Source organism: Lissotriton helveticus, chromosome 6 (assembly GCF_964261635.1).
Source record: "Lissotriton helveticus chromosome 6, aLisHel1.1, whole genome shotgun sequence".
Lineage (NCBI taxonomy): Eukaryota > Metazoa > Chordata > Amphibia > Caudata > Salamandridae > Lissotriton > Lissotriton helveticus.
The window spans coordinates 580,009,942-580,035,087 of record NC_136067.1 but is presented as its reverse complement, the minus strand read 5'-3'; the positions used below and the strand labels follow the sequence as shown (position 1 = coordinate 580,035,087).

The window sequence follows — 25,146 nt, the reverse complement described above, 5'->3', positions numbered from 1 at the left end:
TCGAAATTGCAGGCCATACAAAATATGGCAGCCTGGTTGATCTGCAACCGACAGCCCGGAATGGCCTCCACTCCTCTCCTCCCTTAAAATCTTTACATTGGCTTCAAGTAAGGAAAAGAGTATGGTTCAAAATTTTCTGTCTACCCTATAAAGCTCTGCAGGACAAAAGTCCTAAGTACTTTTGTCAGAGACTGAAACAATATCACCCCACTAGGAATTTGTGTTCCAGTGAGAAGGAGTTATTGGCAGACTCTCGTATTTGATGTTTTAGATGTGACAGATCTTTCTCTTACTTGGCTCCCACCCTCTGGAACAAACCACCATTCATAGTTCAAACCTGTCCTGACTATGGCAAATTTAGGAAAGCATTAAATTCGCCACTGTTTTAGAATTGATATTTTGCGTCCTACCTTTTGTATTGAATGTTGCACCAAGATACCCTGGTTGAGGTGATTCGATGGCATTATAAGATCAAATCATTCATTCATTCACAAAAGTCTTACAGATGTTACCGATATCCACCAGAAGGGTAGTGGTACAGAGTCTAATAAAGTCACGGCTAGACTATGATAACTTCCTCTATTTAGGAAGTCCTAAATATGTGAAATTAAAAGGCTCCAAGTGCTGCAGAAAGCCACTGCAAGAATACTGCTCAAAATACCCAAGCACCAATCCACAAGACCAGCCCTATCAGCCCTTCACTGGCTGCTAGTCCAAAGGAAAATTCACTTTGAGCATCGCTCATCAGGCCATCCACAGTAAAGGCCCACTCATCATCTGGAACTTACTGACTCCATCTGTTCCAGGGAGGTCTCTGCGATCTAGAAACTAGGGACTCCTGTCATTGCCCAATATCAAAAGAGGGAGTAGCGAAGACCGCTCCTTTGTGTACATTGTATCTGTACTCTGGATGCACTTCTAGCCTCTCCCAGAAGTCAGAAGAAGCATTCTTCAGAAAATCTTTCAATAATACACCTTCTCCTAAAGAGCAGAGTTTTAGTCAATTGGTTCATCATGGTAGCTCGGTGAGGTTGTTGTAACAAGTGCTGGGGGAACCGGTCGTGTAGCCATACACTATATAGAAATTACTGAATTGAACTGAACTTATGTTAGGAACCTGTAGTAGTTGAGATAACAGTTTTATGTACAAATTCAGTCTTCTGCTCTGGAATGTGAATGATCCTAAAGCTATCTTTTTCAGCAGAATGTCTCCCACTTGAATATTCTGTTAGCTAAGTGAACATTCTTGTTCTTTATTTGAACTGTGCAATCTTCACAGGCAGCTATTATGGAAAAAAGACATAGTGGTTGCTGGGTTGATAGTGTAATGAAGCTTGTCTCAGGTACTGGCTCTGTAGCTCCTCTGTAGACATCGACCAGCAGGCAGCCAATCAAAATTCGGTATTTTGGGTAGTATAGAGTAAGTAGTCAGATTTACAATGGGCTTTACAGAGTGGGTGAGTTAGAGAGTGTATCAGGTCCAAAAAAAACAAAATGGAGGCAGAGGGAACAGATGTTGTCTGCCTCCTCCATTATAAAGCCCCTTACATCAGAGCCGGCTCTAGGGCAGTGCGATCAGTGCCACAGCACCAGGCTCTGACTTGGAGTGGGAGCACCATGCTTATTGTTTTAAAAGCACCGGATGCCATGCTCCTTGTCCAAGCAATTTTCAGGCATCAATAAAAATGTCACGATAACTCCGGTGATTAATGTTCTTCGTGGACAGAAACCGTGCTTTGTCTGGTAGAGGTAGTTTTGACTCATCATAGTGCAGAAGGTTAATATGCCTGCTTCATAGAATGTGTCCCATTAAGATCTCAAAGTGCATACACTATGAATAGTTCAATGGGTTATCGCTTTTGTCAGAGAGATACTTTTGTTACTTGCAGTTTAAAAGTTAAAATCCTAATATAGAGCAGTGAGTTATTAACAGTCATCAAAGAGCTGCCTGCATGCAATCTGCAAGGAATATATTACAGCTACATGTTTTTTGCCAGTCTTTCCTTTGACTAATACTGCAAAAAGGGTTCATTTGGGTAGAAATCAATTCTATAATCCCCTAACAATGGTGTTACATTTTGAATTCAGAATTTGTGCTTTTCCAGAACAAGGGCTCCTAAACTATACAGCCTACCAGTATGGATGACCTGTGACTCCTACACCTGTTAGGCCTCTGTCTTATGTAACATTTCATTTAAACAGATTTACACATGCATGGTTGTATCTGTGCAAGGTATGTGGGATGTAAAGTGTTCTGCCACCTTACACTGGTGTGAGTGACGCTATAAAACTAAATGAATCTAAGAGACAGTGGTTACGGAGACTTGGGGGCATTGTCAAATGGTGGTAGTGAGGGTATCTGTGGTGAGGTTGTCATAGGGGGCGCCAACAAACATTGTCGCACAGGGCGCCACCAGTACTAAAGCTGGCTCTGCCTTACATCCTTGATGGGATGGTCAATAGGACCATGAAAAGGCACCACAAGGGATGAATGATTTAACATGAACCTTTATTGTCAGCCATTTACAACCTGACCCTTATCCGTAGTGTAGAATATAGTCATATCATCACTAGTATCGGTGAATGTTACAGGACTTTGCAAAGAGCTGTGCACAAAATGGCTAAAAACACTGAATTGCCACCCAGAGAGTAATGAATGTGGAAGTAATAGTAGAGGAAGTGGAAAAAGCCACAACATCTATAGATGGTGCTGTAAATGGATATAAAACAGTAAGTTTTAAATTATGGGCCTTTAGAAAGCAAAAAAGACGATGGGCCTAACTAATTAACTGGTCATTTGCTTCACAAAACTCTGTGTCTTATAAGGCATGCTGAGATTTGAATATACATCTTACTCCTGATGTGATACATCTTACTCCTGATGTGTTGTCTATTCTCTACCATGAGCTACCAGCTGTAACTTCCTAAAGCAGTCCTGATGTCTAAGGTTGTCCAGTGATGCTATAATCTGTAGAAGAATAAGCATTATCATAGGAATAATTTCCCCAGTAATCTTTCTCTTCTCGCTTCATCCAATATCAGATTTTCTATTTAAAAAAAGGATAAAGAACTGTATCTCTAATCTCCGTTTCACTTCTTTCAAACTAGTCTACATCATACAGAGTTTTATCACAAAAAATCTCCTTTTCCTTTCAGATTTCAAATTGATTGATTGGATTTAGAGAAGGTTACTCCTCTACTAGATGGAGTCAGAAATGTGTTGGTTAAATGTTATTGATGCACAGATTTCAATTAGTCCTGGTGGCAACAGCTTCTTTATTCCTCTTTGTATATACATTCTAGGCAGCATACAACATATAAAACTGTCCCTTTTGTATGTTTTCTTCAGGGGCTAGCACTGAGACAGGACCCAGCTTTCTCAATGCCTTTAAAGAATGCTTTGACTAGGAGGAGGCGTGTGCGTGACTGGCACTCAAGACTGTTGTCAGTCAATAAATGGGTTTATGTTTACAAATTCCCAGAAGAGCATCTAGCATATTGTCATGCAGGAAGCACTGTTAGTGTTATTTTCTTGAAACCAAAACATCTAACTGGCAGTACCAATTAATTTGATGATTTGTTGTATAGATCACACAAGCTAACTACAAACTCTATCATACACACCTATTCATGCCTATCAGACCTATGTATGCTTATCCTTGCACACCTGGTTGAACTGGTCCATGTGCTGTCAATCTCAGGATTAAACCAATCATCTGCAACTTGCAAATGTCTCAAACCAAAGCCAGACACATCAAAATGAACATGAGCAGATCATCCCTGAACTTAATAGTGACTGGTTACATACAAAGTCCAATTCAAATAATGGTAAATCTTCCACAAGGCCCTATAAAAGAGAGTTCCAGTCTATCAAACCAAGATCTTTTGAAGTACCAGCCTACCAGGAATTTGAGGTTGGCCTCCTTCAACCTGCTTACCATCCAATCTACCATAGTTTGTAGCACTATCTCTCCATTGACAATACTCTGCTTTCTGTCACACCATTCCTGTTCACCTTTTACTCGAACAAGACTTGATTAAATTCTGAACGTTTTGAAAACTATGTGTTCTAGAGTGCCTTGATGGACAAGTATGCATTTAAGTCTTTATTACCTTATTTGTTACCATTTGGCTCTTTTGTTCCTCCTTACTGGAATATCCTGTTACTGTACTTTGCAAAGCTGGAAAGTGGTAATAGGTGCTTCACACAAACTAAGAATTAAAAATCCAAAGGAGCCAAAACAAGGCAAAGACCTCTTTAGTCGTGTTTCGCAGACCATCTACTTTGATATCTCAAAGTTGCTCCTTTGATCCCTGATCTATAACTTTTTTCCCAGCAATTGCATCGAAATTAAATTTTTCTGAATGCAGCCAATGCTACGTACAGGGTAGCTGTATTAAACAAATATCTGCATGATGGGCGATATCAACTCCTTGAACCATATTGCAAATTCATTTACAGATGGATATGCAAAATATCTTAATTTTTTACAAACACTACAAATACTGAGAGCCTCACCTCTATGTCATTTACAGTTTGAGCGAAAAGAGCATACCTCGTCCTTAGACGTACAATGCACACTGCTGCATTGGACTGTTAGGTTTACAAACCCATGCTATAGAAGTATATTCATTTATTGATGTAAAGGCATTTGTTCATCACTTCATGTATTTATTTATTTAGTCATGCCTTCATAGATACTCATTTTTTCATTCATTCTTTGAATATACATATTGTCTGATATAAATCACTTCTTTAAGCAACTCACAAAGTGCCTAGGATGTCTCACTTCTATGAAGATTACTTACAGGTACGCCTGGTAGGCCTTCTCCTGGTGGTCCAGGATCACCTTTAGGACCGTAAGGTCCAGGAGGTCCTCTCTCACCACCAGCCTCTCCCTGGAAAACAAGAGAAATATTTTAGAACTATCAGTTTAGGATGATCCTAATGATAATATATTTGTCCACTGTCCATTCTGGAGACAACATAAAAAATTTGAGATTAAATTAGAGCATTTTTAAAGAAAATGAACACATTTACAGGTATAACAAGCATGTCATACAGGCATCTGAAGTGGTTTTATTTGGCCAGAACACAAAACAAAACTTCCTCACTACAATATGAAGTATATATCTATAAGCCAGATGTACATAGCTCTAATCAAGAAATACTTATCACTATTTGTAAGCAGTATTTTTGCAACCAGTGTGGTAACCAGTGTGGTAATTTGCAAACTGACCTAGGCAATAATAAGTCGGTCTCAAAGTACCAATGCCTAGTGGGTCGCAGTTCAAACAACCTCATGAATATTATTGAGGTAGGGTGCAAATTGCAACCCAATAGAATTTGCAGCCATCACAGGGACAGTGCCTGCTGGGTTCAGCAGACCACCATGTCTGGGACTACTTTTAAATATAGCATTTTTTTTTAAAGTGCAGCATGTTTTCCTCAATCGAATATGGGATGCAAAAACAAAAAGTGTAAGTTTCATTTTTAAGATTAGACAGTGGTCCTTAAAGGAAAACAGGATGTGTTTAAAAAGAATGAAAAGTGTAAGTTTCATTTTTTAAGAGTAGGCACTGTCCGTGAGATCACTGTCTACTGTTACAAAATATATTTTTGTCAACATTCACAAGGGGAAGAGTCCCCTTCCCTGTACCACCTAAACAATTAATGTTCTGGAAGTGGGATATCATTTGATTACATCAATACATCCAAAGCAAATTGGTATTTGGAAGGGATGCCCTAAACCCGCCCCTTCCAAATGCTGATTAGGATTTGGGTTGCAAATCCAAATTGCAATTTAGTCGCATGCTACTAATTCACAATTTGTGGTTTGTATATACAGAATAGTTTTTTTTGCAGTCACAAATGCCCATTCTGCAAATCGGATCTAATGTGACTGAAAAAATGCTACATGTATCTAGCCCAATGTGCTTAATGTATTTCATGTTAAATTATCAAGTGCAGTTCATGAATTATTTTTGCAATGACTAAGTTGGTGCTGAAAAAAAGGTTTTGCTCCATTACAAACCTTTTTTGACATAAATAAAGATCAAATTTGCAATAACTTTGGTGTACAATCATTTAGTAGTTCAGGGCAGAAGCTGCATGGGTGTTTTTTTAATATATATAAAAAAAAAAAAGAAATTTTGTGAGGTGGTAAATGGAATTCCCCATGGCATCCCATGGCCTCTCCTAGGTTGATGGAGTGTTTGCCACCGTCAGCAGACGACACCTTGGCAGTGGTTAAATCCTTGAAATCAGGATCTCTGTCTGACCCCTGCCCTGCGCGAGTGCTCGCCGGCGTGGCTGAGGTGGTGGGACAGGAAATCTCACATATCATTGGCCTTTCATTCAAGTCAGCCACTGTGCCATGTGAATGGAAACAGGCTAAGTTGCTGCCTTTGCCCAAAAAAGCCAGTGCAGATCCAGCAGTGCTTGCTAATTATCGGCCGATTTCATTACTCCCTGCTATGGCTAAAATTGGTGAAAAAATGGCGTTCCGGCAACTGCGTTTGTGGAATCTTCGGGGGCTCTCCACCCGGCCCAATCGGGGTTCCGTGCTGCTCACAGCACGGAGTCTGAGCTGGTGGAAATCTCCGAAGCGGTTAGGGAGTGTCTGGACAACGGCGGCAGAGCGGCTCTAATTTTATTGGACCACTCTGCCGCGTTCGACACTGTACCACACCAGCGACTTCTCTCTCGGTTAGCAGATATTGGGTTTACGGGCTTAGCCTTGGACTGGCTGGGTTCTTTTCTCTCGACCAGATCCCAGCAGGTCTGGCTTCCCCCGTTTTCATCTACTGCTAAGCTCCTTTCGACGGAGGTCCCTCAGGGCTCCACGTTGAGCCCTTTGCTTTTTAATGTTTACTTGACCCCCTTGATAAAGATGGCCAAACAACTGGGGGCCAAAATCATAGCCTATGCTGATGACACGCAGCTGCTGTTTACCTGACCCGGCGCTGTCCTGGACATGGAGAGGATTCAGTCCTGTTTATCCTCGGTTTTTAACTGGCTAGCGGCCGCACAACTGAAATGCAATGAGGACAAAACGGAAATTCTGTTGTACGGTCTTTTTCCCCATAGCTTTAGAGAATCACTTTGGCCGGCTGGTTTTCCGTTACCCTGTGCTGTTAATATCCCCGCTAAGAATTTGGGTGTCTGGTTTGGGAAAGACCTCAGATTCGAGGCACACATTAAGAAACTGACGGGGGCTGCTTCGGCACACTTAAGGCACTACAGAAGTTTTTTCCTTATCTTCCTTCTACAGCAAGAGAGTCAGTAGCGAGAGCATTAATTCTCTCGCGCCTAGACTATGCCAATGCCTTGCTGAGTGGTTCACCGGCCTTTCTGGTGGGGCGTCTCCAGGTAATCCAAAATGCCACCGCCAGACTCTTATGCAACATTTCTAGCCGTGTGAGTGTAAAGATCCATTTGCAGAGATTGCACTGGTTGCCAGTACCGCAACGGATCATTTTCAAAATTCTCACACTGGCTCACAAAGCTAAAAATGGACAAGGTCCGGTTTACTTGAGGAAACGATTTAGTCGCTACTCTCCCAACAGACCTTTGCGCTCTGCCGCCCAACATCTGCTGCAGGTCCCACGTTTTCGGCGCTCCCGGTTGGGGGGGCAGTCGATTGCGGTCAGAGCAGCGTCTGCCTGGAATGACCTTCCTTTGTTCTTGCGAGCACCCCTGAACTTTGGTCCTTTTAAAAAGGCTCTGAAAACCCATTTGTTCAAGATGGCCTTTTAGCTGTTCCCCGCTTCAGTTTTCCTTCTTTTCTTTCCGCGCCAGGATACTCGGGTAGTAATTGAGCGCGTAATAAAACAGCATATAACATATAACATAACATAACATCACTTACATAACAGTATGCAAAGATAATCAAACAATGATATCAGTAAAAGAATAATCGAATACAAGCATTGGCAAAGCCAATAGATCTGGGTTAGCGCCAAGCTTTTTCGATTTGTCAATGTTTGATTTGTCATGGCATATTTAAGACTATTTTTAAGTGCTGCAATGCCCTCGCCAATAAAAAAAAAACATTGACTAAAAGCAAAAATATATTTGTTCCCCACAAAGCACACGTTGCCATAGTGGCCCCCGGCAGTGAAAGAAGCTACTTTGTGTGGATGTGCTCATGGAGAAAGAGCAGAATGTTGTACCTCACAGTGAAGCTAGCCAGGGGCATACACAAATCTCATGTTTGAAAATATAGGGGTGGGTATCTACACTTGTGTAGGTATTTCACCCAGCATTTCTTTGCTATGCTCATAAAGGCGATTTCAACTCCCTCCTTTTGGTCATCACCAATATCCATATTAGAATCGGCTTGTCACTGAGAGTTTCTTTCGCTTGATCCCTTTCAGCGCAGTGTCCCTCACCTTGCCAGCACTTTAGCCATTGCAGTTGTGCCACGGCATAGTACATCTCGTAATCAGGGGTGCCCGTGCCTCCCTCTTGTAGCTGATAGGCGTCAATCCCAAGCCCCGCCCCCCTTCGTACATTATGCTTATGAGTTAGCGGAATGTGTCTAACTAATTACTTACACTTACGCATTTACGTTCATGTTCTCATTATGCAGTTATTCACTTATACGTGTGATATTGTTTGCAGTGTTCTTAGCTTAGCATGTGTGCCACCATTTTGGATTATTCTCTCTGCGTGCAAACTGTACTTGCTCATTCCCCCTCCCGTAGGAATAGGAGTAATTCCTCGTGTCAGCATATATGCATTTCTTGGTTTACTGTAACTGAAACTCCTGCTAGCGAAACTCCTTATCAGGCCGTTCTCATGCGCTGGGGATGTAGCGGCCTGGCTCTGTGTCCTTGGGAGATGATAACAAGTGTTGCTATTGCAGGTGCAGATGCCTCTTGTATGAGACCATTGTCCACATCCCTGGTGGACCAGTACTTTTCCATTATGGGCGTGTTTTACTCTGCCTTCTCGTAATATAATGTATCACCATGATGATGTGAGTCAGTCCTTCTCGGCACACTCTTAGGGGTGAGGTCGATATAGGGCCCTCTCATATGGGAGTTTGTGGCCTAATAAACTTGCTTTGTTTATTCTTCTCCACTGTCCGGCTGACTTATTTTGGTAACTATAGGTGAGTGAGGTAAGTCACTCAGGTGGTATTTTGGCCACGCTTATCAGATGGCGCCCGAATAGGGACTCCGCGATTAGGATCTTTCTCACCCGTAAGTGGGTAGCAGAAGACCGGAGACCCCCTGGTCGGCACGGTGGGTCCGGGTACCCACTTTGATGCCGAGCTTGGTTCTCGCAGCGCTGCCCCACCCTGCTGATTGGAGGAGGTCTCGGTCCGTGATCCTACGCCGGAGTCCGGAAGGCGGAACCTTGGAGCTGACCGTGTTGGTCCAGCCAGCCGGAAGTGGAGAACGGTAGAGGTCGGGACCGCACACGGAAGGTAAGTGGTCCGACTGGTGATTGAGGGGCCGGAGTGCTCCGTGAGACCGGTGTGTCTCTGGTGATTGGAGGAGCCGGTGTGCTTCTGGGGCTAGTGTGCTCCGGGAAACTCAGGGCGTGGATAGCGCTCTGACAGACTTGATGGAGATTGGGGAACGAGGGTTTGTGAAAAATCCGACTGGATAGTACTGCGGGTTGGTGAGCGGCTTGCTGCGCGAGGATTTTGGGCTCACCCGAACACCTAATGTGGTGATTTACGGGAGAGTGCCGGGTCCCGCGTGGTGTGGCACCTGCCGATTTGTAGTGCTGCCCGGGAGACGGATTGGTTTCCCAGTCTCGGAACAGCGAGTGTAGGCTGTTCAGTCTGCGGCAGTGTCCAGGTTTCCCAGGACTTGGTCGACGGGCCTTGTCTCATTTTTGTAACACGTGTTTTAGTACGGATTCTGTTTGATTAATATATGCATATGATATTGTGAATTTTTCCCTGTGTTGTTGTGTGTTGTAGGATTACAAAATGCCGTGCTTTAGTAAATTGCGGTGTTTCGGGTGTTGCGATGAGGTCTCAGATGTGAGATTGGCTAAGAGCCAACCTGCCCCTCAGGAAGGTTCTCCAAATTTCGACATGTACGTCAAACACGGCTTGCCTCCTATTTTGTTTTCCTCTTTATGGCATAAGTATACAATGGATAATGTGGATTTGCAGTGGCCCCTACTGGGTTCTTTCGATGCAGAAAAATTAGACTATTTACAAGACAAATTATTTGCTAGGCGCAGCCGCCAGAGTATGTTTGATTCTTTGCGAATGTGGCAGAAGGAGGTACGGGAACGGCAGATAAGGGAAGAGAAGGTTGCTCAGAAAAGATCGGCTCAGACTATGGCGCAAAAGGCGAGAGAACACACTAAGAAAGAGAATGAACTGCGGATTGAGCGCGCAGATAGGCGTTTTCGGTTGTTGGAAAATAAGTGCTATGTGGTAAAGGAAGAGGACGTAGACGAGATGGAAGATATTTTGAGCGCTCGACCTCCTCCCCCATATGCTCCACAGTCACTGTACCCCGTGCTCGGGGATTCCGCCCCACAGGCGGTGGTTTCAGTTCCCCAAGTCGGTGCCCCTCCCTTGTCCGGTACACCTGCTTCCTCTGCAGGGGGACCTACTTCCCCTTCTACCACGGCACCCTTGCTCCCTTTCTCGGCGGCGAGCCCTGCGTCTGCTGCGCTATCCCCGGTGCTCTCTACTGGCCCTGCTATCCCCACTGTTTCTGCCAGCGCCACCCCTCAGAGCGCGTTGCGAACACCTGCTAGAGGAGCGGAGGGAGGTCTACTCCATCAGGTACGAAAGTTACTAACACGCGGTACTGTACCCCTAGACGAGAAAACAATGGTAGCTAATCAAGCTTGTCAATGGGCCAGGAATAACATTTATTCATTAGAGGATATTTGGTCTACTATGAAGGATTATGAGCCTTTAATGCAGCAGCACGCTTTGTGGCACATGTCAACGACCCTAATAGCGTTATGGGAGCAGGGATATGGCGGTGAGGCGCCGGCGATTCTTCGCGATATTAAGGCTCATGCTTACAGGGCTAATACTGGTGCGGGGGAAGTGCTCCGTAGTCTGAGGTATTTGTTGGAATACAGGAATGAGCTAACGGTAACAGGTGAGACTCACTTCCCGGGGATACATCCAATGCGTGAGGTACACCCTATATTTCACCCTGAGGTATCTGAAATAATAGACCCGACCACCTTGGCAGTAACCAGACCACGTGTAGATGCTCATTTCCAAGAACAATGGGTGTATACGCCCTGGAAAAGGAGCGAGGTATTAGCTCTGAAGGCGCAGTTACCCGACTCTAGAAAAAACCCAACGGCTTATTACAAGGAATTAACAGAGGCAGCATCCTCAACAGTAATGACGTTAGCAGATATTGAACTGTTTTTCGGATTATTGGTTCCCGTGGATGTGTGGAGACAGGTGAAGGGTTCGGAACATAGAGAGGAGTTAGGCGGGACTTGGGCAGAATTTACAGATTGGGATAAGGAACGTAAGCCAGGCGAAAAACCGAAACCTGAGATACTAGCTTTACCCGGGCGCATAATTAAATATATGCATTCACTCATTCCTCCAAAAAAGGTAGATTGGGATAAGTTAACGGCTTGCAAACAGAAAAAGGATGAGGCAGTTTCAGATTTCTTCACTCGCTTCGAGGAAACGTTTATGGATTTTAGCGGGCAGGATATCTCTCAAGATGGTGGGCTGCGTCTCTTTGTCAATAGATTTGTTACGAATTTACTGCCAGAAATATCGGCCCGACTGCAAGCGTCTGAAAGTACATGGACAACATCTACCCCCTCAGGCATCTTAAGCATGGCCCAGTACTATGAACATAGAGAGAATGAGAATAAAGACAGGCAGGAAAAGAAGGCGAAAGATTTGAAGACGAAGGTTTTGTTGCAGCAAGTAGCGAAGGGCAGAGGACGGGGAGCCCCGCCCGCGTCAGGTGGTCGAGGAAGTAGTTTCGGGAGGGGAGAGAGAAGAGAGCGTTTGGGACCCAACCAGTGCGCTAACTGCAAACAGGAAGGGCACTGGTGGAAGGATTGTCCACTACTGCGGTCCCAGGCTGGACCTGGTAGGGGGCGAGGTCGGGGAGAAGCGCCTAGAGACAATAGGCAGTCTGAGGAGGGTAGGAGACCTGGAGGAAATTATTTTGACGGAGGAAGGGATAGACGGCATTCTCAGAGGGAGGGCGATGATGGCAGGGATAGACAGTTCTACAACGATGCGTACGCCGAGGATGATTTCACAGGATTTTCCTATAACTAGGACAGCGTAGGGCAGAGTGAGGGACCTGTTTCTGTGGATGTTGATCAACGTGGGCCTTATGTAACGGCAGACTTGTCGGGATCCCATCAGAAATTTTTATTGGATACAGGTGCTACGAAAAGTTCTGTAGCACGTTCTCAGGTTCCAGGGGCAGCTCTGTCTGGCAAGACTAATGTTTCAGTGGGGTTTTCTGGTACCCCGGTGATTAGCCCCATCTCTAAGCCATTGACACTTACGATTGGCCCCTTTACTGTTGACTCCCCTTTTCTTTTGACTTCGAATTGTGGTGAGAATTTGCTGGGTTTGGATCTGTTAAAAAGATTGCATGCTACGATTTACTGCTCTCCGGATGGTGTGTACCTTACAATGGGTCCTTCAGTCGCGCGTGCGCAGCAATGTTTTTCAAAGGATGAACCCCTCCCAGTTGAATTCAGGGATGTCCCTCCGAGCTTGTGGGCCTGTAGCGATACTGATGTGGGTAAGATGGACATTGCACCGGTGTCCATAAATGTTAAGGTGGGAGCAAAGCTGCCTCGCATACCTCAATATAAGATTTCTAGAGATGGAGAGAGGGCTCTGTTGCAGATTATACAGGATTTGATCGGATCAGGGGTGGTTGAGGAGACAGACTCTAACATTTGTAATAGCCCGATACTTCCGATACTGAAAAGGTCCTCAGGTGCCGAGGGTGAGAATACACCTGATGTCTATCGTTTTGTGATTGATTTACGCCATGTTAATAAGGTGGTTGAGCCCCAGTACCCAGTGGTTTCTGACATTACTACCATTTTGACCATGATACCTCCGTCAGCAAAATATTTTTCAGTATTGGACCTTAAGAATGCGTTCTTCAGTATACCCGTACACCCAGATAGCAGGTACCTCTTCGGATTCTCATTGGCCGGACGCAGTTTTAGATTTACGAGAATTCCTCAAGGTTATACAGAAAGTCCCAGTATTTACAGTCAAGCATTAAAGGCACAGTTAGATGATTTGGAGCTCCCACAGGGCAATGTCTTGTTGCAATATGTGGACGATATTCTCATCGCCTCCGACAATGAGGAGGGATGCCGAGAGTCAACAGTTAAATTGTTATACCATTTGGCTCAGAAGGGACACAAGGTGTCTCTCCCTAAATTCCAATATTGTCGACAGGAGGTTACTTATCTCGGTCACCTCCTATCGAAGGACGGGAGAAGGCTGACACCAGAGCGCATCAGGGCAATAACTAACATGACAGTCCCTAACACACAGCGAGAGGTGCGCGCATTCTTGGGAATAACATCGTACTGTCGTCAGTGGATACCTAATTATGCTTTACTAACGAAACCCCTGCTGTATCTGACCACGAAAGAAGTGTGTGAACCCCTATCTTGGACCCCTGCATGCCAAGAAGCGTTTGAGTTGTTGAAGACTGCTTTATGTTCTGCACCCGTTTTGGGAACACCCAATTACCAGAAGCCTTTTGTACTCTATGTGCACGAGGCGGAAGGTTGCGCGTTGTCTGTTTTAACACAAGATTTTGGAGGGAAACAGAGACCGTGTGCTTACTTCTCTGCAATGCTCGACAATGTGGCAAGAGCGCTTCCGAGCTGTTTAAGGGCTACAGCGGCTGCTGCAGTCTCGATAAGACAGTCGGCAGGGCTCGTACTGGGTTCAGCTCTTACGGTAATGGTACCACATGCAGTGGACATTTTACTAAACAGAACACAGACGCAGCATTTAACTAGCGCTCGTCTGACAGGATATGAGATGACATTATTTGCCCCACATGTGACGATAAAAAGATGTGCTACCCTGAATCCAGCAACACTGTTGCCCCTCCCTTCGGATGAGGAAACTGGTGACGCACATGACTGCCTGTTCCGAACGGAGGAGGAAACAAAAGGGAGAGTAGATTTGACGGACAAACCCCTGGATAACCCTGACGGAGAGTTGTATGTTGATGGGTCCTGTTTTAAATTAGCGGACGGCACCACAACAGCAGCATATGCAGTGACAACATTACACACAGTGGTGGAGACTTCTAGAGTCCCGTATAACTCAGCTCAGGCCGCAGAGATAATAGCGTTGATGCGTGCATGTGAACTGAGTGAAGGATTGGATGTGAACATTTATACTGACAGCCAATACGCCTTTGGCGTGGCTCATAGCTATGGAAGACTGTGGGCAGAGAGGGGATTTTTAACATCACACGGACAGCGCATTCAACACGGCCCATTGATATTGCGCTTGTTGACGGCTCTAACGCTTCCCAGAAGGCTGGCAGTCATAAAGTGTAGCGCACACAAAGCAGTGGTTGATGATGTGGGACAGGGAAACGCGTTTGCAGATCAGACAGCCAAAGAAACTGCCAGGAACAGACTCCCGCGAATGTTTGTGGCTGGACCGGCTAGATCTGTACCAGACATTAATATGTTTTCAGATACTGTACAGAGTGTGCGAAACATACAGGAGAAAGTGACTGAGGAGGAGCTGAGGGAATGGAAGAATGGAAAGGGACAGCTGGACTCGGATGAGTGTTGGACGGATGTGACTGACAAAAGACGATGGTTGCTCCCAAATGCATATGTCCTTCCAGTGGTGACGATGGCTCATGGACCAGCTCACATAAGTGCTAAAGGAATATGTAAATTATTAGACCCCGTATGGAGTAATAAGAACATTTCCAGGGTGGCCACACGCATGGTACAACAGTGCATGATTTGTCTAAGACACAATCCTGGGAAGGGAACACCTGTCCCTGTGGGTAACTTTGCACCCCCATCATACCCCTTTGAAGTAATACAGATGGATTACATTGAAATGGAAAGAGTGAACAATCTCAAATATGTACTTGTGGTGGTGTGCGCATTCAGTAGGTGGGTGGAGGCCTTTCCAACAAAAGACTGTACAGCCATGTCGACAGCTAAAATGTTGATCAAGGAATATTTCAGCAGGTTCGGGTTACCTAGGGTGATCTGGAGTGATAACGGTACATCCTTCAATGCAGAACTGATGAAAAATATATGTAAGGGATTACAAATCTCTCAAAAATTCCACGCAGCCTTACATCCACAGGCGGCGGGTTTAGTTGAAAGATTTAATGGTACGTTGAAACTGAAAATGGCCAAGATACAGGAAAGTACTGGGTTGCGGTGGCCAGACGCTCTTCCCCTTGCTCTACTCTCCACACGAGTTACAGTAAATTCCAAGACAGGTGTTTCTCCCCATGAAGTTGTATTCGGCAGGCCAGCAAATGTGTGGGGAGTTCCTAGACCCAAATGTTTCTCAGAGATAGAATATCCTATGTTGACAGACTACTTGTATGCCTTGACTAAAGATCTCCATTCTGTTCACCAGCAGGTAGCAGACACACTGAAGCCGCTGCCTGAGGGGCCCGGTCACGGCATCAACCCAGGGGACTGGGTCGTCGTTAAGAAGTACCAGCGGAAGTCCTGCTTGGAGCCCAGGTGGTCTGAGCCGAGGTTGGTGCTGCTCACCACCCGCACCGCACTTCGAGTGGACGGTCGTAAGGCGTGGACGCATGCCTCTCATGTGAAAAAGGTTCCACTGCCTTTACCCTATGATGCTTGGGTAAGAGGTGGCATTGCAGATCACGAAACAGAATCGTTGCCTAAGTATCTCCCTTTCTCTGATGCTGTGTTGATCGGGGAGGAGCACGACGACAAAGCACGGAAGCCAGCCCTGAGTACGAGTAGCAAGGCTTCTATCGGTCACGGTGCTCCGGTGACCGAAGCCACCTCTTGTTCGAACGACCAACCAATTCTGTTTTCAGACCACGAAGTGCGAGGGAGCACTCGCTATAACTTGCGGCCCAGGAAAGAGAGGCAAATGCATTGAGCACTGGAAGAAGGGCTGAGATAGGGATAGGAGTGGACTATAGTCGATAGGTTAATGCAGCAATAGGGATGGACTGCTGAAAGGAGCCCTGGTGCACTTCTGAGACATTGTTGGATGGAACATTAGAGTCAAACGTGGGCCCAAGTTTAGTGCTCCTGAGTCACTACAGTTGTGTGGCTCCGCCGAGGGAATAGGGTTTGCGAAGCTGAAAGCCTGCCTATGAGGCTTTAACGGACATAGGGAGAACAGCCCATCGAAGGGTGAAGAACCCCTCTGGCCGGTTTTGGAGTGTCTGAACTTTTTAGTAGTGTCCTTAGTTTTTGAACTTTTAGGATATCCCTTGCCCTGTTCTTTAGCAGAAATGTACCCTTTTGGTCGTCCAATACCCGATGAGGAACAGCCTTTTGCTGCTCCCCGCAGACCGGAACCAGATTCACCATGGCGTGCCCTATCACGAAAAAGTAAAATTGTGGTTATTGTAGTGCTCATTATTGTCTTCCTGATCATGCTTGGAATACTGTTTTTTCTAGACAAAGCTTACCCAGTCCACACAATGGTCCCTACCCCTTCTCCCTTACCAGAACATAATATGGTTACTGTCGATTATGGTGAACAATGTATGAGAAAAGGTTACCGTGATAATGTCTTCATAAAAACGTTACATCATGCACACGCAGTATACAATGTGACAGATTGCTGGGTATGTGGGTTGCTCCCTTCTGCAGCGTATAAGAAGGACAGGTTATTGGCACTGCAATTGACCCCTGTGAATAGCTGCGTTGGCTGGTATACCTTGATAGGTAGGGTGAAGTTTTTTCAGCAGCCGGACTCCCTCACCCCACGACTCCCTGACAGTAGGTCTACACTGACGATGCGGGTTCGCCCTTTGCCTCCCTCATCCCTTGGACGATTATTTACCGATGGACGTTTTGACCAAACATTCTTAGAAACTTGCTCGAAAAAGTTGGACAAGTTTCTGATACCTAATGACACTGATCAGGTACGAGAGAGTTTTCTACAGTTAAACTCTTCTCTAGCATATCGACGCCCTCCTGCTACAAACAGTAGTGGTCATTCTTTAGTGCCCCTAGCTGTAGTGGGACCCTCACCTTATTTCTGTATACAGGGTAGAGGTCCGATAAAGGTGGGTGATAGTGTTTGTAATGTGACCACTTCGATTAGGTTGACCCTTAGCCCTTCGCTTGTCACTCCCCCTAATGTCTACTTTGTGTGTGGTGATAACGGGTACCTGTGGTTGCCTGAGGGTTGGGGTGGGACATGCTACCTGGCGTATTTACTCCCTCCTGTTTATGTAGCACCTTCAGATTATCACAAGACACATAGGAGGTTTGACGTGGGGCAAGGACAGCGAAAAAGGAGGGATCTTCAAGTTGATGACGTCGATCAGACAGACACCGCTGGGCAGCAGTTTAACGACTTTTCTAAAGGTCTGTTGCCATTCTGGGGCCCTATTTTTAATAGTAGATCCATTAGACGCCTTTCACGGGTTATGGAAAAGGTAGTGAACACTGAAGCTGATATTGCAGCTAACATGTCACTAGAGATGCAGGCTATGAGATTATTTACGATTCAGAATAGAATGGTTCTTGACGTCATCCTGGCAGATAGGGGTGGAGCTTGCCGCGTCATCGGGACGTCTTGCTGCGTATATATTCCTGACTCCGCCCCGACTGTTAACTTGGCTGTGCAGAAACTTCATAGGTTGGCTGCTGAACTTCATCAAGATAATGGTACCTGGTCCTTACAGACATGGTTGTGGGGTCTTTTCTCTTCCTGGGGTTGGAAAATATTCATGGTCATTATAGGTGTTGTAGGTTTTCTACTGTCATGCTGCCTCTGCGTTTATTGCCTTCCTCCCTGTTGCTCCATGTGTGCCAGCAATTTGAAGAAGTCTACGAAACGATTGAAACAATACCCTGTCTCCGATGCTGTTGAGCTTACTGATGCGAATTGGTTAATACTGATTCATGATGATGTTATGGTTTAAGTTCCCCTGCCCATAGATTTTTGCTGTAAAGGCCCTCCTTTTGGTTAATAAATGGAAACAAACGTGTTAGCCACAGTCCGCTAAAAGGAGGGTCTGATAGGCGTCAATCCCAAGCCCCGCCCCCCTTCGTACATTATGCTTATGAGTTAGCGGAATGTGTCTAACTAATTACTTACACTTACGCATTTACGTTCATGTTCTCATTATGCAGTTATTCACTTATACGTGTGATATTGTTTGCAGTGTTCTTAGCTTAGCATGTGTGCCACCATTTTGGATTATTCTCTCTGCGTGCAAACTGTACTTGCTCATTCCCCCTCCCGTAGGAATAGGAGTAATTCCTCGTGTCAGCATATATGCATTTCTTGGTTTACTGTAACTGAAACTCCTGCTAGCGAAACTCCTTATCAGGCCGTTCTCATGCGCTGGGGATGTAGCGGCCTGGCTCTGTGTCCTTGGGAGATGATAACAAGTGTTGCTATTGCAGGTGCAGATGCCTCTTGTATGAGACCATTGTCCACATCCCTGGTGGACCAGTACTTTTCCATTATGGGCGTGTTTTACTCTGCCTTCTCGTAATATAATGTATCACCATGATGATGTGAGTCAGTCCTTCTCGGCACACTCTTAGGGGTGAGGTCGATATAGGGCCCTCTCATATGGGAGTTTGTGGCCTAATAAACTTGCTTTGTTTATTCTTCTCCACTGTCCGGCTGACTTATTTTGGTAACTATAGGTGAGTGAGGTAAGTCACTCAGGTGGTATTTTGGCCACGCTTATCATAGCGGACGCTGTATTTTATATAGGGCTGCCTGCTTCCTGCCCTTTCCCCATTTTAAATCCTACACCGTTAAGTGCCTTAAAGAAGGAGGCAGGGAGTAGCATCGGTAGAGCGGCAAATAAGTATGATAGCCTGGGTAGCATCAGCATCTTGGCTATCACCATCTGGTCTAAAAGGAAGTGTGATGAAGCTTTCCAAAATACAGTGGACTGTTCGATTGATGTGAATGCCCTACCCAGGCTGCCATCTAGAATGTCTGCATCAGCATGATATATGTGAGTTACTCACATATTTGAATGAATCGTAATGCCCTTCCAGCCTGGATTGTAGGCCCATATCCCCCTGCAGTGGGCCTCATGGAGAATAGGCTTGATTTATTCCACACAAGCTGTTATCTCCCTGATTAACTCTAATGTCTCAATCAAATCTGAGAGGGACTCCTTGGCATGTCACAAGTAGATCAGCATATCGCCTGCGTATAGGGAAATCACATGCATCCCCCAAATACTTGCACACCCCAGCAGATGCCTTATTGAACAGTATTTTGACACATCCGAGAAATATCAGGCTGAAGCCCATTTCCTTAAGCATCTCTAGAAGGCCTCACCAGTTGAGGGTATCAAATGCCTTTTCGATATCCAGTGATACAGCTAGGCAGCCCTCGGTGGATACTACACCGTCGTATATCGGACCTAATAGATGGCAGATGTTGAGGAAGGTGTTCCTCCCTGGGCTGAATGCATTTTGGTCTGTGTGGACCAAGGCCTCTATTATAGGCAGTAGTTTGTTTGCCAGTATCTTACCCTGCAGCTTGTAATCTATGTCTAGGAGGGAGGGTATGAGTGTACCTCAGTGGGGTCCTGTCCCGGTTTAGGTAGCACCACTAATAATGCCTCCATCATAGTTTCTCATATTATACCTGTTGTCCTCACTTCCTCAAACACCTGGTAGAGTTTCAGTACCACTTGTGTGCTGTATGCAGCATAGAATTCCACCGGGAGGCAATCTAGTTCGAGTATTTTATTGTGCGCCATTTGTTGAATATTCCTGTGAATCTCTTCAGCCTGATGAGGCATGTCAATTTCACTGCGTTGCAGGGGGTTGAGTTTAGGGATAACGATTGGGGACACCCCATGTTGTGCTAATACAGGGGGCCCTCACCGCCCACTTCAATGCTTCACATTCAGTCACCCTAGTCGCGGTCGACCCCTCGTTCTTATTGAAGTATTTTGCAATGTGTGTGCCTGTGGTGTTGCGGAATGGCAGTTCCTCTGTTCACAATTGCCAGGTTGGAATTCTCACTCTATCTCCGCCCCAGTGTAGTACTATCTTTATTGGACAATGGTATGAGATCGTGCGGGCCAGATCTTAAGATTCGGTCATTTTGAAGTACAATAGTGCCCTACAGAAGAACGTGTCTAGTTTAATGTGTAAATGGTGTACAGACGAGTAGTACAGGTATTCTCTGTGCGAGGCATAGTCCTCAATACTTTATGGACCTGTCTACTCTCTGCGCAGTTCTGGATGTGCTGTGTTAATCTTTGGCAGGCTTTGTTGGGCATGGTTAGCTTGACCAATCATGCCCTAGTTCCAGAAGGCAATTAAAGTCCCCTCCTCATAAGCACCGGGCCTGCAGATTACGTGTGAAGGTCAGGGTGAGTTTGTCCAGGAAGTCGGAGTAATACTGAGAGTTATTAACGAATCCCAGGTTTCTTTCATTATAATGGCCTTCCTAATTTCAAAGGTAGGTTTATACATGTGCCAATTGCATTAAACTCCCTGCGTGATTTGATGACGGTCCTGCACAAATTCCTATTTTCTTTAGAACTGGCCCAATCAAACCAACACGTTTTTCTTCCAACAATGACAGTCAACTGACTTTTCACAGACTTTCAAATTGCATTAAAAGCTCCCAGACCTCCTTCTAATGTCCCACTTCAGGGCCAAAGTCAGGAGTAATGAACTCAAGGGGTCGTATTATGTATTGGCATTGTTTGCGCTCAGCAAACCTTTTCAAAGGTTTACAAAGGTGTGCCGGGCGCAAACAATGCCAATGGGCCCCTTTATGGTGAATGTGCTACCCTGAGGGCAGCCGCGACCTTGCACTGCCCTGGGGGCAGTGCAGTCATGTGAAAACACGGAGCAGCTGTTCCGTGTTTTCACAGTGCATGTGACACCTGCATGCACTTTCAAAGGGGATTAGAGATTCCCTTGCAGGCAGGTGCAGTCAGTGAGTGCACCTGCCTGCAAGGGGGGGTCTGATGGGTCCATGGGACTCACTTTACCTCCTGCAGAGGGCTGCCATCAGGGGGCGCACTGACAGTGCGCCACCTTTTAAATGGCGCACTGTCAATGCGCCTTCTGAGGGCTGCTTTGACTCTGCACCCACGTCTGTAATATGGAGTCAAAGGAATTCCTCATATGCAAAGGGCACGGCCCCATACATATGAGGGAACACCCTCTGTTGATAGCGCTGGCGCTTTAATTGTGCCAGCGCTATCGGTATTATAGAAGGGGCGCACAAGTATCTGAACCTCTTTCTTTCATACGAAAGTGCCCCGGGGTGCGCAAACCGGGCGCAAACACCCATTGCGCCCCCAGGGCACCTTATGTAATACAGCCCCTGAACATCAAGAAACACAACAGCGTGAGGGCATACAGAATGCTGCGCACAGAGATGCTTGCACGTGACAGCGACGCAACAATCCAGGCTAAGGCCTCGAATTATACCACGGGCTTTTAATAGCCTTGAACCACATTACGCCTTTGCTTTAATTCAACTTCCTGTGCCTGCCAAAACATACCTTTAGACCTTTCATTCCTGGTTTTCCTGGTATGCCGTGTTCTCCTGGTAACCCCTAGAAAATTCAAACAAATAGTTTAGATTGAAAGAAATTATAGCATGGTCAAACGTGTAGTCAAACTAACTCTTTGCAGCATGCGAGATTGCGTCCTGTAGTGGGTAAAGCACAGGTGATGTCAGCAACACAGTCAAATCTGCATATAACGGGATTATCTCCTTGAGAGGGCAAAAGACCCTCGGCCAAGCTTACAGTTCTTTCATGCCCAGTTTATTATGCTATCTGTGACATAGGTTAAGTTTTGATGGCAACATGGGAGCAATATGCATTCCCTGTAGGAAAAATATGTTTTAAACAACAATATAAAAAGTGTACACGTTCTTAATGTATGAATTTGGAACGTGAAAAAAGAAATATGGCACAGTGCAAGTGCTTGCAAGGAGAAAAAAACAACATTAAGTAAGTGTTGTGTGAAATATTGTCTGTGCCCTGGGTGCCATTATTGTAATTTAAATGCTGTGCCTCATAAGGTTTTTCCCTATGAGTAAAATTTAGAAAGACAGCAATAGAAATACTGCCAGAGTTGGCGCCAGAAAAATCTTGTTTGGTGTTTGAGCTTTCTATTTAATAAAGTGCAATGTGAAAACCAAGCTGGAGTTACCGACCAGGGCTCTGGAATACTGAGAGCTGTGCACAATCTGAAGTATGTGTGCATGTGTGTGTGTGTGGTTGTGTGTGTGTGGGGGTAATGTACTTACAAATATCGCCAACCTAATCCTGAAACGGAGAGGGAGCAATTTATACATATCACTAACTCAGGATTCACATTGGGAACGGCGTACTTTTTCGTGCACTACTGTGATGTAAAAAATGTAATTTTGTGTATAATTTGCGAAAACGCTGTGTTAATTAGATTGAATTTTCCCGTTTAATGGGTCAGCTAAGTTGAAGCACAGCTGAGCTCCTGGGGCCCCATTATACATGCCACTGGCGTAACGAAAACTGAGGGGGCCTCCCTGCGCGGTAAGTAGAGGGGCCCTCTCTGGGCTCAATCAGGAGCTCTCTGGCCAGAGAGCAGTGCCAAGGGGGTCCTCGTGCCGCAGGGGCTGCGTGGGCTGCAGGGGCCTGTGTTACACCCATGATACATTAGGCGCACTTTCCTGCGCTGTATTATGATAAATGTTCTGCCCTCATAACATAACACATGTATTTGGTAAAGCGCACATATCACCCAAGGGTCTCAAGGCGCTGAATAACAGATGTTTAGTGTTACCCAAAGGTACTCATTTTATCAACCTCAAATGGATGAAAGGCTGAGTGGACCCCCCAATATTTTAACCTGTGACCATAAGGTCAAACAAAGGCACCTGCAGTGGATGCAATAGTCCACTAAGCTATCAGACCCAGGGGCTCAGGGTAGCCACCAACTCGCGCCTCCCTGGGGCAGCACAATCATTTGAAAAACTGAGCAGCTGCTTTAAAGCCTCTCTATTTTTTCACAGTGCAGTCGGCAACTGACCTGAACTTTTAAAGGTGATTAGAGATTCAAGTGCACCCGGCTGCAGTCAATGAGTGCATCTGCCTGCAAGGGGATGTCTGATGCTCCAGAGAGCTGCTTTAAGGGGGTGCACTGACAGTGCACAAACTTTTAGGCTGCGCAAGGGGGCGCACTGGCAGTGTGCCACCTTTTAGGTGGTGCACTGTCAGTGCGGCTTCTGAGAGCTTCTTTCCCTCTGTGCCTGCATCTGTAATAGGGCGCAGGCACAGAGGCAAACTGACACCTCTCCTTTGCAAGGGGCATGCCGCCATGCAAATGAGGGGACACCCCTGAAGATAGCGCTGTCGCTTTATGTGCCCCAGCGCTATTGGTATTACAGAAGAGGCCGCAGAAGTGTCGGCGGCCCTTTCTGTAATACCAAAGTTCCCTGGGGGCATGAAAAGCAAGTGAATCAATCAATCAATCAATCAATCAATGCATTTATATAGCGCACTACTCACCCGGAGGGTCTCAAGGCGCTGGGGGGAGGGGGTCCGCTACTGCTCGAACAGCCAGGTCTTAAGCTGCTTCCTGAAGGCGAGGTGGTCCTGGGTCAGGCGGAGGTGGGTAGGAAGGGAGTTCCAAGTCTTGGCGGCCAGGTAGGAGAAGGACCTTCCTCCTGTGGTGGCTCTTCGGATGCGGGGGACGGCGGCGAGGGCGTGGCTGGTCGATCGAAGCTGGCGTTTGGGAGCGTAGAAGTTCAGGCGACTGTTGAGGTATCCTGGTCCTTGGTTGTGTAGGGCTTTGTGTGTGTGGGTGAGGAGCCGGAAGGTGATTCTCTTGTTGACCGGGAGCCAGTTCAGGTCTCTCAGGTGTCCGGAGATGTGGCTGCGGCGGGGGATGTCCAGGATGAGTCGTGCTGAGGTGTTCTGGATCCGCTGGAGTCTCTTCTGGAGTTTGGCGGTGGTTCCGGCGTAGAGGGAGTTGCCATAGTCCAGACGGCTGGTGACGAGGGCCTGGGTGACCAGGCCCTCGTCGCACCACACACCTGTCGCACCACCGAGGCACTTTTGTAATACGGCCCATGATGGCAAATACATAGGTTTGGAGAACCCAAGCATACATTTTCAGATTGAGATCTCTTTGGACCATGACTTTTTTTTTTTGCCATTGTCGTGGCCGTACCTTCATTCTCCGCAAAGTATAGCTCAACCCATCACCCAGCTCCGCGCAAAAGGCTGGATCCTCCAATAACTCCGGACGCAGTTTCCAGGTCAGAAAAATAGGGCGCTCCGCAACCCAACAGAAACTCACCAATTATGGTCCGAGATGGTGCGTGATAAATATTCACTACCAATCGCCATAGATACCAGGCCAGGACTACACAAAATTGCGTCTAGCCACACATGTAAGTCATGCAAAGCCGAGAAGTATAAATAATCTCTATCGTCCGGGTGCTGCACTCGCCAAACATCGAGAAATACCCAGTGATCTTGCCACTGGGACCTCACTTTCGCTAGTTTATGAACCAGAGCTGAGGGTAGCGGAGGGTGGGATCTGTCCATGGCCACATCTGCAATAGAGTTAAAGTCCCCCTCCCCCATCAATACCGGATTTGTAAAATAGTCCGCAAGGGCGACAGACAGATTCTCCAGGAAGGGCGCCTGCTTTACATTAGGGGCATAGACACTGCAGAGGGTCACCTCCCGCCCATAAAGGTGTCCTCTAACCACTACATAGCGGCCCTCAGAATCTACCGGATGATCAGTCATTTGGAAGGGAACCCCAGCCCTAATCCAAATCAACACCCCTCTCGCAAATGCTGAATAAGTGGTGTAATAAATCTGACCCCGCCATCTTCGCTGTAGCGCCAATCCCTCTGCTTTAATAAAGTGAGTCTCCTGTAGGAAGGCTATCTGCACGCCTCTACGCACTAAATAAGAGTGAACTTTATATCTACGCTGCATGAAGTGTAA

At 46.1% G+C, this 25,146-nt stretch overlaps 1 protein-coding gene across 2 annotated transcripts in view; it reads right to left on the bottom strand.

Moving 5' to 3' along the window:
* The window catches only part of COL19A1 (collagen type XIX alpha 1 chain), a 2,464,374-nt gene that overhangs the window by 495,615 nt on the left and 1,943,613 nt on the right, over positions 1-25,146 (bottom strand). For both annotated transcript variants that reach the window (XM_078648013.1, XM_078648014.1), the window contains 2 exons: positions 21,697-21,750; positions 4,810-4,899 (listed from right to left, as the gene is read on the bottom strand). In XM_078648013.1, the coding sequence (XP_078504139.1) occupies positions 4,810-4,899; positions 21,697-21,750 (144 nt within the window). The remainder of the gene's footprint in view (positions 1-4,809; positions 4,900-21,696; positions 21,751-25,146) is intronic.